Genomic DNA, 18,209 nt, shown 5'->3' on the forward strand with positions numbered 1-18,209 from the left:
AGGATGTAAATAGCACCTCTGTCTCCCTCCCTCTCAGGAAAGGCTTCCTGGACAGAAGTCTGCTCATTTGCTAGCAGGCAGTTCCAAAAACAGACTCTGATTGGTCCAGCTGCTTACCTGCTGGATTTCCCATGCAGTAAATTTATAACTTTTTGAAACAAAACAATGTGTAGTTTTCCTATACGGTGGGAATTATTAAAACTTATTTGTAAAACAAACAAACAAACAACAACAAAAAAAAAAACTAAAAAAAGAAATAAAGTTTTTTTTTTTACAGCTTATTTTGAAACTACAACTAAAGTACTTTCCAAAAAATAAAATATCTAACATCTTTAGAAACATGTTTTTCAATTCTGTAACTATGTCATTCTGTTAAATAAAAAAGATTAATGTAAAATGCTGTTTTCATCAGTGATTAATTTTATAAGTTCAAAAGAGTCACTTACCAAAGTGGTCCCCAACCTTTTTGGCACCAGGAACTAGTTTCATGGAAGACAATTTTTCCCCGGGGGTTGGATGGGGGGAGTGGGGAGGAATGATTTGGGGATGATTCAAGTGCATTACATTTATTGTGTAGTCAACCTCTCTACCAATGATAATCCGTATTTCCAGCCCCTCCCCAGCACTAGCACCACCACCTCAGCTGCATCTTAGATCAACAGGCATTAGAGTCTCATGAGGAATACACAACCAAGATCCCTGGCACGCAGTTTACAGCAGGGCTTGCGAGAATCTAATGCTGCTGCTGATGTGACAGGAGGCAGAGCTCAGGCAATGATGCCAGTGATGGGAGTGGCTGTAAATACAAACGAAGCTTCACAGGCTTACCCACCACTCAACACCTGCTGTGCAGCCAGTTCCTAACAGGCCACAGACCAATACCAGTCTATGACCCAGGGGTTGGGGACCACAGACTTACCATACTATTATTGAGATTCTTGTCAACTTTGCAGAATGTGTGTGGTGGAGTTTCTCCTTTACTGGGTATAATGATGCATATGTCTGTGACAGCCAACGTATTCTGAGTCATGTTTTCAGAGGCTCTGCGGTAAGTGATATAAATTCTTTGTGATGAGGTACTGCCACTGATATTCGCAGGGCGCCCATAGGGAGTACTCTGAATAATTTCACAACCCTGTTTCAATCTTTCTTTCCAGTCATATAAAACCCTAAAAAATAAATTATAAAAATAAATACTCAAATACACAAAGCACCATCAAATATGAAAGGTAATATTCTCAGGCATTATGAATTGATCCTTAAATGTAGCAGCAGGGTAAAAATATTCCAATTTTATTGCAAGTTTGAATTGCAAAGTCTTATATAAAATTAAAGGATAACTCTTTTCCCTACCAAAAAAGTAATGTAATGGAAAATTCAGATAAACCTTTGTATTAACATAAACCAGAAAATGGCAATGATTAAAAGTAAAGACACTTGTTTTAGCATTCCATTTAATACAATTATTAATTAATTTGGTTTTTGTCTCTAAAACTAAGCATTTTCTTTAGAGAAAGCAAACTGTATTCTGGCCAAAGTTAAAATTTTACAAAAGGTTACTTGCTAAGACAATACAGAACCTGCTGGCATACTTTTATCACCAATACTTCCTTCAGCTTTAAGAGATAGTTTTAGGCTAAGACACTATAACCTCAAATCTATCTATCTTTAATCAAAAGTCTGGCTCCTTTTTTTTTTTGTCTTCATTGTGGTAAAGTCATAGGCTTTTAATAAACAGCAGTCCTGGCATCCATTCATTAAGTTTTCTAAATACTATACTTAAAGCACTTGGGGATACCAAGAAAATGTCACGCTTAAATAATACCAGTTTATTTCCTCATAGAATTCACTGATTTGTACTTTAACACTAAGTCCTTAGCATTAGTCAAAAGTAAATTTTAAAACTCTACTATCTTAAATGTGTTTCTCCATTTGCTATAAAAATTATTATAACAGGTAGTGTCTTCACTATCAATCAATATTTCCTTATATAGGCCACGTGAGGTGGCTCACACCTGTAATCCTAACACTCTGGGAGGCCAAGGCAGGAGGATTGCTTGAGTTCAGGAGTTTGAGACTAGCCTGAGCAAAAGCGAGAACCCATCTCTACTAAAAATAAAAAAATTAGCCAGGTGTCTTGGTGTGTGCCTGTTGTCCCAGCTACTCGGGAGGCTGAGGCAGGAGCAAGGCTTAAGACCAGCAGTTTGAGGTTGCTGTGAGCTATGATGGTGCCATGGCACTCTACTCAAGGCAATAGAATGGAATTCTGTCTCAACAAACAAACAAACAAACAAACAAACAAACAAACAAACAAACAAAAAACCCTCAAACTTTAAAAACAAAAAAAAGTCCCTTATATAAAATCCCATTATACAAATAAAATTTAGTGCCAGGAATGGGTCAAATTATTTCTATTACAAGTTTTAATTTCTCTTTTTGTCCTATCAGCAAATTAAAAAAAAATTTTTCCTCCACATTTTATTTTGAAAATTTAGAGCTAAATTTGATGCTTCATCATAGCAACTGTGTTAACCCTAATGTTAGCTTGCATGCTTATTACTGTTCCTCCTTTTGATTTGTTTTGCTGTGTTTTTTTTTTTTTTACTTAAAAAAAAGGGCACCTAAGCACAGAGAAGTTAGACACATCTGAATTCAAATTCCTACTACCTGTTAGTAGCTGCATTACCTTAGGCAGTTACTTGCTAGCACTACTAAGCTATAAAACCTTAATATTTTGGCTTGAAAGGATTCCATAAAGAAAGTGAAAAGAGAACCCACAGAATGGAAGAAAATATCTTCAAATCATATATATAACTGATAAGGGACTATATCTAGAATACATAAGAACTCTTGTAGCTCAACAATAAAAAGAAAATCCAATTTAAAAATAGGTAAAGAATCTGAATAGATCTTCTTCCACTGATATGCAAACTTGCCAAAAACACATGAAAAGATGCTCAACATCATCAGCCATCAAGTGAATGCAAACCAAGACCACAGTGAGATATCATTTCACACCCCCTAGGACAGCTATAATCGAAATGACAATATGAAACACAGACTAGGATGTGGAGAAACTGGAACCTCATTCAATGCTGATGGGAATGCAATATGGTACAGCTGCTTTGGAAAACAGTCTGACATTTCCTCAAAAGGTTAAACACGGGCTGGGCATGGTGGCTCACACCTGTAATTCTAGCACTCTGGGAAGCCAAGGCAGGCAGACTGCTCGAGTTCAGGAGTTCGAAACCAGCCTGAACAAGAGCGAGACGCTGTCTCTACTATAGATAGAAAGAAATTAATTGGCCAACTAATATATATATACATATAGAAAAAATTAGCCAGGCATGGTGGCGCATGCCTGTAGTCCCAGCTACTTGGGAGGCTGAGGCAGGAGGATCACTTGAGTCCAGGAGTCTGAGGTTGTTGTGAGCTAGGCTGACGCCATGGCACTCACTCTAGCCTGGGCAACAAAGCGAGACTCTTGTCTCAAAAAAAAAAAAAAAAAGTTTCAACACAGAATTACTACATGACCCAACCATTTCACTCTTAGGCTTATACACAAGGAAAATGAAACATATGTCCACATAAAAACTTGCACATGAATATTCATAGCAGCACTATCCATAATAGCCAAAAAGTGAAAAAATCCATCAATAGATAAATGGATAAATTGCAGTATATCCATATGATGGAAAATTATTTAGCCATAACAAGGAATAAAGTACTGACACATACTGTAACATGGATGAATCTTGAAAACATTATGCTTAGTGAGATAAATCAGTCACAAAAGACCATACATATGATTCTACTTACATGAAATGTCTGGAATAGGCAAATCCATAAAAAAAGTAGACTGGTGATTGCTAGGGTTTTGGGGGAACTGGGTAGTGACTATTAATGAGTACAGGGTTTTTTTAGGCATGATAAAAATGTCCTAAAATTTATTATGGTGCTGGTTGCCTGAATATACTAAAAGCCATTGAATTGTACACTTTAAAATGGGTAGATTGTAGAGTATGCAAATTATATCTCAATAAAGCTGTTATACATATATAATTATAAGAGCCTTAAGTTCAATACAGTAGCCTAAGTAAAGCTTTAATTGACCGCAAGATCCTCGTTTGATACATAGAGTTAAGAATCGATCTGTAATGATCATTGTAACATACTTAAAAGTGATCTTTTTTTATGCTTTAAATATAATTAAAAATTTTCTGATCAAGGTAACACATTAATTTTCAGGTACTTTTCTGTAAATGTTTTTCAAATTCTCTTCCCTCCCTCTAACAGAAAGAAACCCAAGCAAGACGAAAGTGCTGGGAAACTGTAGGACAAAGAGAGATAAAAAGAAACAGAAGAATATAGGGTTGACACGGACAAGTTAGATACAAACTTGTCTATTTTTCTAAAACTGCTATACCTCTATTAATGAACAAATCAAACAATTAATTTAAAAATCTAACACGATACATTATTTGGATTAATAAAAGTCATTAAAAAAAATACTTACCCCAGATCCGTAAGTGGAGGCTTATCTCTTCCTCTTCTATAGCAAAGGTAAATCTGTGGCCCCACAAGACTTCCATTATTGAGATCAGCTGACAATCCAGTTGGGGTAACATCAATACAAATATAATCCCGTGGCACTTCCTCCCCAAGAGATTTAATAATAACTGAAACATCTGTGATGGGTTCTTTTGGTTTAGCTACTTTATGACAGGCATCATTGAAGTGAATTTCTTCTTCAAGAGGCTTTGAAACATCAGTTAATCCTGCTACAACAAAATAGTCAGCAACACGAGGTCCCTTGTCTTCAATCATCTTCCATTATAAAAAGTTACATCTAAAAGGAAAGTAAAAGATTAGTATTCTCCTATAATAAACAAATAAATATAACTGGTTTATGTGCAAATAAGAAAAACTACAAAAAGATCACTACCCCTCTGATAAACACACTAGTAGTATACATTTTACTTTTATATGTAAAAAGCATGCCTTTTTAAAATGGTGAGCATATCTTTTACATTTTTAATTATAAAAGTAATACATGAATTTCTAATTTTGGCAAGATAGAAACCTAGATTACCTAAGTAATATGTAGATTTCTGAAGTAATGTAAAAGATCCTCTTAAATGCACAGATTAACTTGTAAAAATGTAAGGGAAACTCCTAGGGCCCCCAAACATTGAAGAAACCAAAATCCAGAATACAGTCTAAAAATTAACACTGGATGAGGAAATTTGCTGATCTCCTCAATAATCAAGGGGCTTGTGTTTTAAGAGGCAATATAGGGACAGGAGACAAGACATTGGGACCACATAAGATAGGGAATTGGAACTGAGACACTTGCATAAAGCCAAGAACTTCGAAGGACTTTACTCCCAAAGAGTGGGTTTTAAAAACCCATCCACTGGCACTAGGAGATAATAAAGTTGTTTGCCTCAATCTAAACCCTGGTTTGGTTGGGGGGAAAGTCTCCTCTTAGAATTCATAACAATAGGCCTATTCACTTTGGGATTTGGAGTTTGAACGGAAGCCATCTACTTGGTTCCAGGAAGCTACAAACTGAGACATTAATAATAAAAGTGTTCCCAGGCTAGTGATATGTCCTTGGGAAGCAAATGTAAAACAGTTCTAGTGGGTACACCCTCAACCTAGGTGTTCCCACAAATAAAGCCCAGCTAAAGATAAGCTCTTATTCCAAAATTATAAAAACACCCAAGGAAAAATCTGCTAGAAATGAGTCTCAACAAATACAACAAACATAAGAATTTCAAATAATAAATATAGGTAAATGATTATAACAGTAATACATCCTTATAACAAATCCAAAGAAAAAATACACAAAAAAACTATCATGTATTTGCAAACACTTTAATAACAAAATCTCCTTCAGTTTTCTAGTTATCACTTAAATCTTTTTTTTTCTTTAACCGAAGAGAATACACTCCACAGTACTGTCTTTACTTACCGTGTTTCCCCAAAAATAAGACCTACCCATAAAATAAGCCCTAGCAGGATTTCTAAGCATTTGTGCAATATAAGCCCTACCCTGAAAATAAGACCTAGTGATGGGCATGGCTACATAGCATATCTGCACAACCCATGCATTTCGTCTCGGAGCGGTAAAGAAGACAAGCAGCCCTTCTCATCTGCCCCATCGTGACAGCTACTATCCCAGAGGTGACTGGAAAGGTACAGGCAGCCCCACCAACAAGGTCAGCTCCCCATGTCAGGTTCCAGCCATCCTGTGCGTGCTGCAAGCTGAGGCTTTGAGGGGAAAATAACACATCCCCTGAAAATAAGCCCTAGGGTGTCTTCTTGAGGAAAAGTAAATAAAAGACCCTGTCTTATTTTCAGGGAAACACGATATATACCACTGTTAGAGACAGGATCAGGATGACCAACTAGACAGAGGTACTATGTGCCTCCTCCATGGGGAGGAATCAGAACAGTTAGCATATTCTCACATTTCAAACAGATATCCCAGGACAGAACACTAGAGAAAAAGAAAAGGTTCAGAGCAACTTTCCCAGCTGAGGACTGGCTAACAGTCAGAAGCAGCTCCTGGATTTGAGAAACAGTAAGAGAAAAGACCTCAGGGTTCCATTCATTAAGACAAGCTTTTACAACCTTTGCTAGGAAAGAACCGCCCCCAAGCCATACTTGGGGGGGGGGGTGTCACCAAACTCTTCTACACACACCTAGAACAATTCCCAATGTCCTGCTACAGGCTCCTGTGAGACTGAGACTGCACTGCCCACAGTCTCTTGCCCATACCACTTGCCTGAAAGGAGTCCTGCCCTATATGATTGTAGGCCTATACCCAGTGCCATTTTGAGAGTTTAACTCTAGGCTACTCCCCACCCTCAGGTTGCATTCAAGGTGACATGACTGCAGTCACCAACTGGCCATGAAGGGCCAGGGGAGATCAAGATTTCCTAAACACACTTAAGACAAATACCCACTACCCTTTTACAGGCAACTGTGGGAATGGGGACCATTGCAGCTACCAGTAACACCAACATGGACTGCTTGGATCTTAATGGGTGACACCACCACTAGTGCCACTTCTCACATCATACCACCTGCTCAGGGGCCTGAGAACCCACCTACGCAACCAGCCCTCTGTTCCAACTACTAGCTTGTGAGCAAGCCACTTGAAGGCCCAAGAATTAGCCCCCCAAAACACTAACACTGCTGTGAACATAAGCTGCTCTGGGGCCTAAAATTAGCATATTCAGCCCACTGCTTCCACCACTGGGGCCCAAAGACAGGTTCAGCTGCCACTCAAGTCACCAGCAAAACTTCACCACAGCCTCAACTAATACCTATTACTAATACCTAATACTAAATACCTAATACCTAATACTAAACCACCAAGGCAATCACAGATACCACTGACCTTGTGTACTCCCTAAGAAATCATATGAACATCACACTACTACAGGCACCCAAAGTCAAAGTGTCCTACTCAACTAACAACATATATACGCCTTCAGCAACAAATTCTCCCCTTCAAAAGCAATTTCAAAAAATTGGAACAAGTGATTGCTACATCAGTAGCAGAGATATCAACAGAAGGATGCAGGAAACATGAAAAAGCAAGGAAATATGACACCACCTAAGGATCATAACAATTGTCCAGCAACAGAACCCAATCAAAAAGCATTCCTCATTAATGCCAAATAAGGAATTCCAAATATTGATTCTAAAGAAACTCAATGAGATGGAAGAGAAACCTGAAAACCAATACAAAGAAATCAGAAAATCAATTCAGAATATAAATGAGAAATTTATCAGGAGATTGATATCATAAAAAAATGCAAACAGAAATTCTGGATCTGAAAAATTCATTGAATGAAATACAAAAAACACTCAGAAGCTTCAAGAATAGATTAGACCAAGCAGAAAAAAGAATCTCAGGCCGGGCGCGGTGGCTCACGCCTGTAATCCTAGCACTCTGGGAGGCCGAGGCGGGCAGATTGCTCGAGGTTGGGAGTTCGAAACCATCCTGAGCGAGACCCCGTCTCTACTAAAAATAGAAAGAAATTAATTGACCAACTAAAAATATATATACAAAAAATTAGCCAGGCATGGTGGCACATGCCTGTAGTCCCAGCTACTTGGGAGGCTGAGGCAGGAGGATCGCTTGAGCCCAGGAGTTTGAGGTTGCTGTGAGCTAGGCTGATGCCACAGCACTCACTCTAGCCTGGGCAACAAAAGTGAGACTCTGTCTCAAAAAAAAAAAAAAAAAAAGAATCTCAGAACTTGAAGATGAGTCTTTTGAAATAATCCAGTCAGACAAACATAAGAAGAAAATAAAAATAAATAAGGAGGAAAGAAGGAGCAAAGCCTTCAAGGTATCTGGATACTACTTACAAATTATCAGTATTCCCAAGGGGGAAGAGAAATAAAAAAGTTTAGCAAACCTATCTAAGGAAATAATCAATGAAAACTTCCCAGGACTACCAAGAGAGTTAGACATTCAGATACAAGAGGTCCAATGATCCCTAGGCAAATACATTGGAAAAAGGACTTCACCATGGCATATTATAATTAGAAGGACTAAAGTTGAATTGAAAGACAAAACTTTTAAATTAGCAAGACAAAAGCATCTAGTCATCTATAAAGGATACCCCATCAGACTTACAGATGACCTCTCAGCAGGCCAAAAAAGAATGGAATGGCATTTTCAAAAGTGCTGAAAGAAAAAAACTACCAGCCAAGAATTTTATATCTTGTCAGACTAAGCTTCATAAATGACGGAGAAATAAAGTCTTTCCCTGACAAGCAAATGCTGAAAGAATTCATCACCACTAGACCAGTCCTACAGGAAATACTTAAAAGAGTCTTAAATGTGGAAACTAAAGGACAAAGTCTTAAATGTGGAAACTAAAGGACAATATTCATCATCACAAAAACACACAAAGATATAAAACTGACAGGTCTTATAAAACAAGCACACAATGGAGGAAGAGAAAGGAATTAAATAACAACATGACAGAAGTTCAGCAAACCATAAAGACAGATAAAAAGAAAGAAACAAGGAAATTATAATAAGCAATTAGAAATCAACTAACAAGGCTGGGCATGGGTGGGGGCTCACACCTATAATCCTAGCACTCTGGGAGGCCAAGGCTGGAGGACTGCTTGAGCTCAGAAGTTTGAGATCAGCCTTAGCAAGAGAGAGACCCTGTCTCTACTAAAAATAGAAAAATTAGCCAGCTGTCTTGGGGCACACCTGTAGTCCCAGCTACTCAGGAGGCTGAGGCAGAAGGATCGCCTGAACCCAGGAGTTTGAGGTTGCTGTGAGCTATGATGATACCACTATACTCTACTTGGGGTGACAGAGCAAGACTCTGTCTCAAATTTATAAAAAAAGAAATCAACTAACAAAATGACAAGAATAAAGCCTCATATATCAATATTAACCTTGAACATAAATGATTAAATCGCCCACTTAAAAGATAAAGATTGGCAGAATGGATAAAAAACATGATGTATCTATTTGCTGCTCAAAAGAAACTCACCATACCCATAAATATATATGCACCCAACATCAGGGCACCCAGATTCACAAAACAAATATTACTAGACCTAAAGAAAGAGGTACACAGCAAAAACAATAATAGTGGGGAACTTTAATCATCAAGACAGAAAATCAACAAAGAAACATTGGACTTAAATTGAATTTTAGAAAAAATGGACTTAACAGACATATACAGAATATTCTACCCAGCAACTAGAGAATATACATTCTTTTCATCAGCACATGAACATTCTCTAAGATAGACCAAATTTTAGACCACAAAACAAGTCTCAACAAATTTTTAAAACTCAAATCATGTCAAGTATATTCTCAGCCCTCAGTGGAATAAAGCTATAAAACAATACAAAGAGGGACTTCAGAAACTAAACATAACTAAACATAAACACATGAAAATTAAACAACTTGTTCCCAATCACTGGGTCAATGAAGAAATAAAGAAGAAAATTTTAAAATTTTAGAAAATGAAAACAAAATACTAAAAACTGTAGGATACAGCCGGGCGCGGTGGCTCACGCCTGTAATCCTAGCACTCTGGGAGGCTGAGGCGGGCGGATTGCTCGAGGTCAGGAGTTCGAAACCAGCCTGAGCAAGAGCGAGACCCCGTCTCTACTATAAATAGAAAGAAATTAATTGGCCAACTAATATATATATATATAAAATTAGCCGGGCATGGTGGCGCATGCTTGTAGTCCCAGCTACTCGGGAGGCTGAGGCAGAAGGATTGCTTGAGCCCAGGAGTTTGAGGTTGCTGTGAGCTAGGCTGACGCCACGGCACTCACTCTAGCCTGGTCAATAAGCGAGACTCTGTCTCAAAAAAAAAAAAAACCAAAAAACTGTAGGATACAGCAAAAGCAGTACTAAGAGGAAATTTTTACAGCATTAAATGTCTACATCAAAAAAGTAGAAACAGGCCAACTAAAATATATATATAGAAAAAATCAGCTGGGCATGGTGGTGCATGCCTGTAGTCCCAGCTACTCAGGAGGCTGAGGCAGAAGGATTGCTTGAGCCCAGGAGTCTGAGGTTGCTGTGAGCTAGGCTGACACCACGGCACTGTAGCCTGGGCAACAGAGTGAGACTCTGACTCAAAAAAAAAAAAAAAAGTAGAAAGACAACTAGTTAACCTAACATTGCACCTCAAGGAACTAGAAAAACAAGAACAAACCAAACCCACAGTTAGAAGAAGGAGAAAAATAGCAAAGATCAAAGCAAAAACTAAGTGAAATAGAGAACAACAACAAAAAAAACTCCACTAATAAAAAGTTGGTTCTTTGAAAAAATAAACAAAATTGATAAACCACTAGCTAGACTAACCAAGAAAAGAAGAGAGAAGATCCAAATAAACACAATTAGAAATGAAAAATAAGACATTACAACTGATACCACATAAACACAAATGATGGGGCCGGGCATGGTGGCTCACATCTGTAATCCTAGAAGTTTGGGAGTTCGAGGTGGAAATTCCTTATTAGATCTTTCTGGTTCACAAATCTTTATAATTTGATCTCATTCACAATTGAATAAACTAAATAACTACTAAAAGGGAACAAATTATTGTTCTTTATCAAACAAATTTTGTAAGATCAATTTATAATAAAATCCTTTTACATTTATTGACAGAAAAGTAAATTATATATCACTCTTGTTCCCTCATCTTGTTGTTTTCCATTTATTCATTTGGGGTAGGGGGTAGCTGGGAAGGTAACAAAATATTTTAAGGCATAGCTGACAAGTATATAATGCCAAGAACATAGCTGGTAACATTCCAGATGATATCTTGAAAGATCAAAATGTTCTTTAACTAATTCAATGTTCATTTAATTAATTTCAGTATTTATAATACTGAAAATGCACCTCTACTTTTAATTTTAAATCAACTGCTTTTAAAGTAAGATTGTGGTTTATAAGCTAGAGGGAAGACATTGTTAAAAATTACAAGGCAGGCTGGGTATGGTGGCTCTTGCTTTTAATCCTAGCACTCTGGGAGGCCAAGGCAGGCAGATCCGCTCAAGGTCAGGAGTCCGAAACCAGCCTAAGAGCGAGACCCCATCTCTACTAAAAATAGAATGAAATTAATTGGCCAACTAAAAATATATAGAAAAAATTAGCCGGGCATGGTGGCACATGCCTTTAATCCCAGCTACTTGGGAGGCTGAGGCAGGAGGATCACTTGAGTCCAGGAGTTTGAGGTTGCTGTGAGCTAGGCTGAAGCCATGGCACTCTACCCTGGGCAACAGAGTGAAACTCTCTCTCAAAAAAAAAAATTACGGGCCAGGCCTGGTGGCTCACGCCTGTAATCCTAGCACTCTGGAAGGCCAAGGCGGGCGGATTGCTCAAGGTCAGGAGTTCGAAACCAGCCTGAGCAAGAGGGAGACCCCGTCTCTACTATAAATAGAAAGAAATTAATTGGCCAACTAATATATATATATATATATATATAAAATTAGCCAGGCATGGTGGCACATGCCTGTAGTCCCAGCTACTTGGGAGGCTGAGGCAGAAGGATTGCTTGAGCCCAGGAGTTTGAGGTTGCTGTGAGCTAGGCTGACGCCATGGCACTCACTCTAGCCTAGGCAACAAAGCGAGACTCTGTCTCAAAAAAAAAAAAAAAAAAAATTACAAGGCAAAGAAAATATTGAAAATCCTTAATATAGAAATGAATATTTAGTATTTCCTAACAATTCTATTAAACCAATAAGTTTATATTGGCATGTGAAATTTGCAATACTCATGGAAAATATTAAATATATATTAGAACAAAATACCTTGTGTTGGCAAGAACCACCATAAATTATCAATACTTGGAAAGAACATTTGAGGAAAACATTCCTAGTTACACACAAAACTTGGATTTTCAGTGTTGCACATCAGACTAAAAATTCCTAAACAATTAGGAGATAAATTTCTTTAAATTCATTTTTGGAAACTGGGGGACCACACAAAACATGCATTTGATCTAACAGTTCTCTAAATAATCACAGTAATATTAAAACCTGAAATAACTTTATATAAACTAAGTAACAATAATGCTACATCATAAACCAATGACTGTTTTTTATTTCTTTGTTCAACATGATATAAAGATAAAATGTTTATAGACATCTTTTTTTTAATTTTTTACTTTCTTTTTTATTTTATTTTTTATTCTTTCTTCTTTTTATTCTTTTCCTCAATTGCTCATTCATGGTATTTAGTTTTATAGACAACTTAAAATTTCAGATACCTGCTTATCTAGTACTTCACTTTAAATTACATTTATTTTCTTTGAACATAGCAAACAAGAAGGATATGCTCTCTATTTCTAAAAGGTTCAAGAGAACTAAATTGAGAAGTCATTACAAGAAAGCTCTTACCCATTTGTCGACTAATGAAGACTGATTTGTTTTTTCTCCCTTTCAATCTCTGCCCAATCAATTCAGGTTCTTTTTTATTTCTTCTCTCACTCCATTAGGTCAAAGCAGTTAAGCACTTGCTAACTCTTAAGGACAAGAAAAGACAAGGGTGGAGATCAAAGGAAATATTATAAAAATATATGAAAACCAAAAAATTCTGAACATAAACAGTTTTGCAAATTAACTATAACTGAAATGATAAAGATACAAAAGCCTCCTAGATAGAGACTGATAAATAGTCACAAATTCAGAATTATATATGAAAATGGTCCATAACAGAATGAACCAGTTCAACTTCCCTGCCTCCAACTCCAGTTTACTTAAAAAAGACAGAAGAAATTTTCTGGGTTTTTTTGTTACATTATTGTACAGTTAAGAAGGCATCCCAGCTCATTTTATCTTAAACTATCAAAACTAAACTAGAGACCTTAATTCTCATCTTTCCTAAACTTCATCTTTCTTCCAATCAAGGTAATCTACCTACTGTCCTTCAAATATAGCTTTGCTCTTTTTCTCTTTGACTACATCTATTTCCACTTTATAGGCAATATATGTTCATAATATTTTTCAAAACAATTTAAATGTATGTGGACTTTCATATAAACTTTATGAATTGTACAATAGCCAAAAGAAAAAGAAAATCAACAACTTCATTCACAGTAAATCAGGTTTATCTTCCAACATGTTTCCTAATCTTTGAGAACAAAAAAGATCCTTCTAATCCATAATCACAGAATATAAATATTTGTATCTTTTATGTAATAAGCATTTTTTTTTTTTTTTTTTTTTTTGAGACAGAGTCTCGCTTTGTTGCCCAGGCTAGAGTGAGTGCCATGGCGTCAGCCTAGCTCACAGCAACCTCAAACTCCTGGGCTCAAGTGATCCTTCTGCCTCAGCCTCCCGGGTAGCTGGGACTACAGGCATGCGCCACCATGCCCGGCTAATTTTTATATATATATATCAGTTGGCCAATTAATTTCTTTCTATTTATAGTAGAGACGGGGTCTCGCTCTTGCTCAGGCTGGTTTTGAACTCCTGACCTTGAGCAATCCGCCCGCCTCGGCCTCCCAAGAGCTAGGATTACAGGCGTGAACCACAGCGCCCGGCCAATAAGCATTTTTTAAATTGCTATAATCTTCATAATTATACTAAATGACTACATAATTTTTCCATCAAATAGAAATATACACTATAACCAGTATCCTATTTTTCCATTCCTAGCTAGTACCCAAAGTATGGTAGGTGGCTGCTTTAAAAATATTTATTAATTGGGCTGGACATGGTGGTTCATGCCTGTAATCCTAGAACTCTGGGAGGCTAGGTGGGAGGAGTTTGAGACCAGCCTGAGCAAAGGCAAGACCCCATCTATACTAAAAATAGAAAAAAATTAGGCCAGGCGCGGTGGCTCACACCTGTAATCCTAGCACTCTGGGAGGCCGAGGCAGGTGGATCACTCAAGCTCAGGAGTTCAAAACCAGCCTGAGCGAGACCCTGTCTCTACTAAAAAATTAGAAAGAAATGAATTGGCCAACTAAAAATATACAGAAAAAATTAGGCGGGCAGGGTGGCACATGCCTGTAGTCCCAGCTACTTGGGAGGCTGAGGCAGTAGGATCGCTTGAGCCCAGGAGATTGAGGATGCTGTAAGCTAGGCTGATGCCACAGCACTCTAGCCAGGGCAACACAGTGAGACTCTGTCTCAAAAAAAAAAAAAAAAAGAAAAGAAAAAAAAATTAGGTATGGTGGCATGTGCCTGTAGTCCTAGCTACTCAGGAGGCTGTGGCAGGAGAATTACTTGAGCCAGGAGTTGGACTTTGCAGAGAGCAATGATGATGCCGCCACTGCACTCTAGCCAAGCTGACAGAGCAAGACTTCTGTCTAAAAAAAAAAAAATTATTAAATAAAAGTTTACTTTATAACCTTCCTCAAGCGTATTATTCTAAATATAATGTCTTTTGTTCTGTAATTCAGAGTCATTTTTCTGAACCTCAATTACCTTAAATAGTGTAGTTGTTGACACGGATAAATGAGATGATTTGAATCTAGTAATCAATAACCACCATAATTAGGGCTATAGGTAAAATTAGAAATTTATTAAATATATTATTGTAAATGTATTTAATAATTTATATTTTATGATTTTAAACTCAAACATTAATTTATTAATTTATAAACACTTATTTAACATTAATGTTTAAACTCAAACATTAATTTATACATTAATTTATAATATATAGTTATATTGATTTGTTAAATATAGTATAATTTATTAAATATGGTATATAATTATTATAATTAAATATTTCTTTCTTTCTTTTTTTTTTTTTTTGAGACAGGGTCTCACTCTGTCACCCCCAGCTAAAGCGCAGTGGTGTGATCATAGCTCACTGTAACCTCAAACTCCTAGGCTCAAGCAATCTTCCCACCTCAGCCTCCCAAAGTCCTAGGATTACAGACATGAGCCACCACACCCAGCCAGAAATAAGTATTTCTAATAAATACTTATTAAGATCTGATACTATTCTAGGAGTTGGTGATAACAGAGATGAAAGCAGTAGCCTCTGCCTTCACAGAGTTTTTTGTTTAGTTCAATCTTTCCTCATCTCTTTCTATACTTTTATTGCACCTCTAGCCATCCTTTCTCCTATCATCCTTCCACATTCCAAATGCTTGCCTTCACCCTGCCCAAAGTTTCCCTATCAATTTCTCCCCAAAAGTCCCATGCACAGAAGTTACCACTACTGTATTTTCCCTTCCCCCCACCTCCTTGAAAACTGGCACTCCTTCAGCATCAGGAGTGCCATCCCATTGTGATTTTGAAAGGTAGAAAATCTTATTTTTATATTTGTAAATCTACAAATTTTTGTTTTATATATTATAAAAACAAAACATATTTGTTTTTATATTTGACATCTTAAAGAAAGGTTTAACCTATCCAAGGCAAACTTAATTTTTTAAAAGTAAACTTTACAACCCAAATAGATGGACTAGATGGGGGAGATTTCTTGAACAAGGGGGACTTACTTGTCCCCTAATATACTTTGGAACCATTGCTCCCAATTTCTATCCCCAAGTAAAGACCAACTTAAAATCAAAATATAAATGTGTAATCTGATAGCTCTTTCAAAAGATTACCAACACCTGATCTATAAAAACTTAAGATAGGAATAGATGTTTAGAAAGGAAAGGATCTTATTATTAGTCCAATCCCTCATTTTATAGCCAAATAAACTAAATCACAGAAAGTGGCTTACTTAAGGATACCCAGCTAGTTACTGACAGAGGCTGGGCAAGAACACAAGTCCCTTAATCTAGTATTTTTTACATTGAGAATTTTTCCTCTAATAAATGATGTTGAATTAATACTGATCCAAGGCACATTTTTTTTTTTTTTTTTTGAGATAGAGTCTCATTCTGTTGCCTGGGCTAGAGTGCCATGGCATCAGCTTAGCTCACAGTAACCTCAAACTCCTGGACTCAAGTGATCCTCCTGCCTCAGCTTCCTGAGTAGCTGAGACTACAGGTGTGCACCACCATACCTGGCTAATTTTTCATATTTTTAGTTGCCCAGCTAATTTCTTTCTATTTTTAGTAGAGACAGGGTGTCACTCTTGCTGAAGCTGGTCTTGAACTCGTGAGCTCAAGCAATCCTCCTGCCTCGGCCTCCCAGAGTGCTAGGATTACATGTATGAGCCACCATGCCTGGCCTTCAAGGCACATCTTAAAGACATCTCTCAGTAAATTATTATGTGTCACTTGTTACCTGTAATTATTATGTGGTAAATATATTCCAAATTCTTAAGAGTCCTGATAAATTAAGGCTTCACTATGTTTAATACAGAAAACAGCTAATTGAAACAAATCAAAATGAGAACCAAAAACTACTTACACATTACCAAAAGTCTCTCTCTGAAAATGATGCCAGATCTCAATTTGTGAATTCTGCAGGTCCCAGAGTTTGAGAAATACTGTATTGAAAAGAATAAGAATTGAACTTGAATTAATTCCAATCAAATATTTCTCCCTAATATACCGTGGATACTTCAAATTTTGTTAACAATGATAATTTCCTAACAAACCAATTGTATTTATTTTCATATGGTTAAGAGCCATAAGCAATTTTCAAACACCAGCTCTTTCAGAAAACACATTTCAGTCAAGAATAGACACAATCTTAAAAAACAAAACAAAATGAAAACCATGAGATGAGGGGGAGAAAGACAGAAAGCAAAAGAAAATGTAAGGGCACAAAAGAGGAAGTACAGACCAAGGAGTATGAGAAAGACAAACATGCTTATTTCTGGGGCATTATGTATGGTGTATCATCCATAGAGGAAAAATATAAAAATTTATGATAATTCAAATATAGACTCACATAACTTCCATATACGTAACATGTTTCAAAGAAGTCAATACCCAAAAGTACTTTCCCTTTATTATAAATACAGCCCTCTGTATCTACAGATTCCACATCCATGGGGTTGAAAACGTTAAAAAATAAAACTAAATTAAAAATAATATAGCAATAAAAATAATACAAATTTTAAGAACTATACAGTATAATAACTATTTACATAGCATTTAATTGTGTTAGGTATTAGAAGTAATCTAGAGATGATTTAAAGTACATAAAAGGATATAGATAGGTTATATGCAAATACACCTTTTTTTTTAGTCCAAAGTTGGTTGTTTTTATTTGCTTTTTTGTTTTTGTTTTTTGAGATGGAGACCTCGCTATGTTGCCCAGGCTGGTCTCCAACTCCAAGGTTCAAGCAATCCTCCTGACTCAGCCTCCCAAGTAGCTGGGATTCCAGGTGTGTGCCACCACACACAGATATGCCACTTTATACAAAGGACTTGAGCATCTGTGGCTTTTGGTATCTGTGGGAGTGGGGTGCAGGGTGGGGGGCATCTCAGAACCAATGCCCCATGGATACCTAGGGACAACTATATTTAAATAGAATCAGTTATAACAAATCTCATTAGGGAACCAAGGTTTTCTGATTAAGATAATAAGTAATGTATCATGGGATTCAACATGTCATTATCATATTTTCTTTCTTTCTTTTTTTTTTTTTTTGAGACAGAGTTTCACTTTGTTACCCAGGGTAGAGTGCCATGGCATCAGCCTAGCTCACAGCAACCTCAAACTCCTGGGCTCAAGCGATCCTCCTGCCTCAGCTTCCCAAGTAGCTGGACTACAGGCATGCGCCACCAGGCCCGGCTGATTTTTTCTATATATATTTTAGTTGGCCAATT

The 18,209-nt window shown here is 37.0% G+C and overlaps 1 protein-coding gene across 9 annotated transcripts in view; it reads right to left on the reverse strand.

Moving 5' to 3' along the window:
- Positions 1-18,209, reverse strand: part of DENND4A (DENN domain containing 4A) — a 145,845-nt gene that overhangs the window by 88,834 nt on the left and 38,802 nt on the right. For 8 of the 9 annotated variants that reach the window (XM_020286005.2, XM_012758666.3, XM_012758665.2 and 5 more), the window contains exons 2-5: positions 16,840-16,918; positions 12,913-13,037; positions 4,517-4,849; positions 920-1,169 (exon numbers count right to left, since the gene is read on the reverse strand). In XM_020286005.2, coding sequence (XP_020141594.2) covers positions 920-1,169; positions 4,517-4,827 — 561 coding nt within the window. In that variant the 5' untranslated portion in view covers positions 4,828-4,849; positions 12,913-13,037; positions 16,840-16,918. The remainder of the gene's footprint in view (positions 1-919; positions 1,170-4,516; positions 4,850-12,912; positions 13,038-16,839; positions 16,919-18,209) is intronic. The other variant, XM_076004496.1, reaches the window with a different exon arrangement.

This window comes from Microcebus murinus, chromosome 6, assembly GCF_040939455.1.
Source record: "Microcebus murinus isolate Inina chromosome 6, M.murinus_Inina_mat1.0, whole genome shotgun sequence".
Lineage (NCBI taxonomy): Eukaryota > Metazoa > Chordata > Mammalia > Primates > Cheirogaleidae > Microcebus > Microcebus murinus.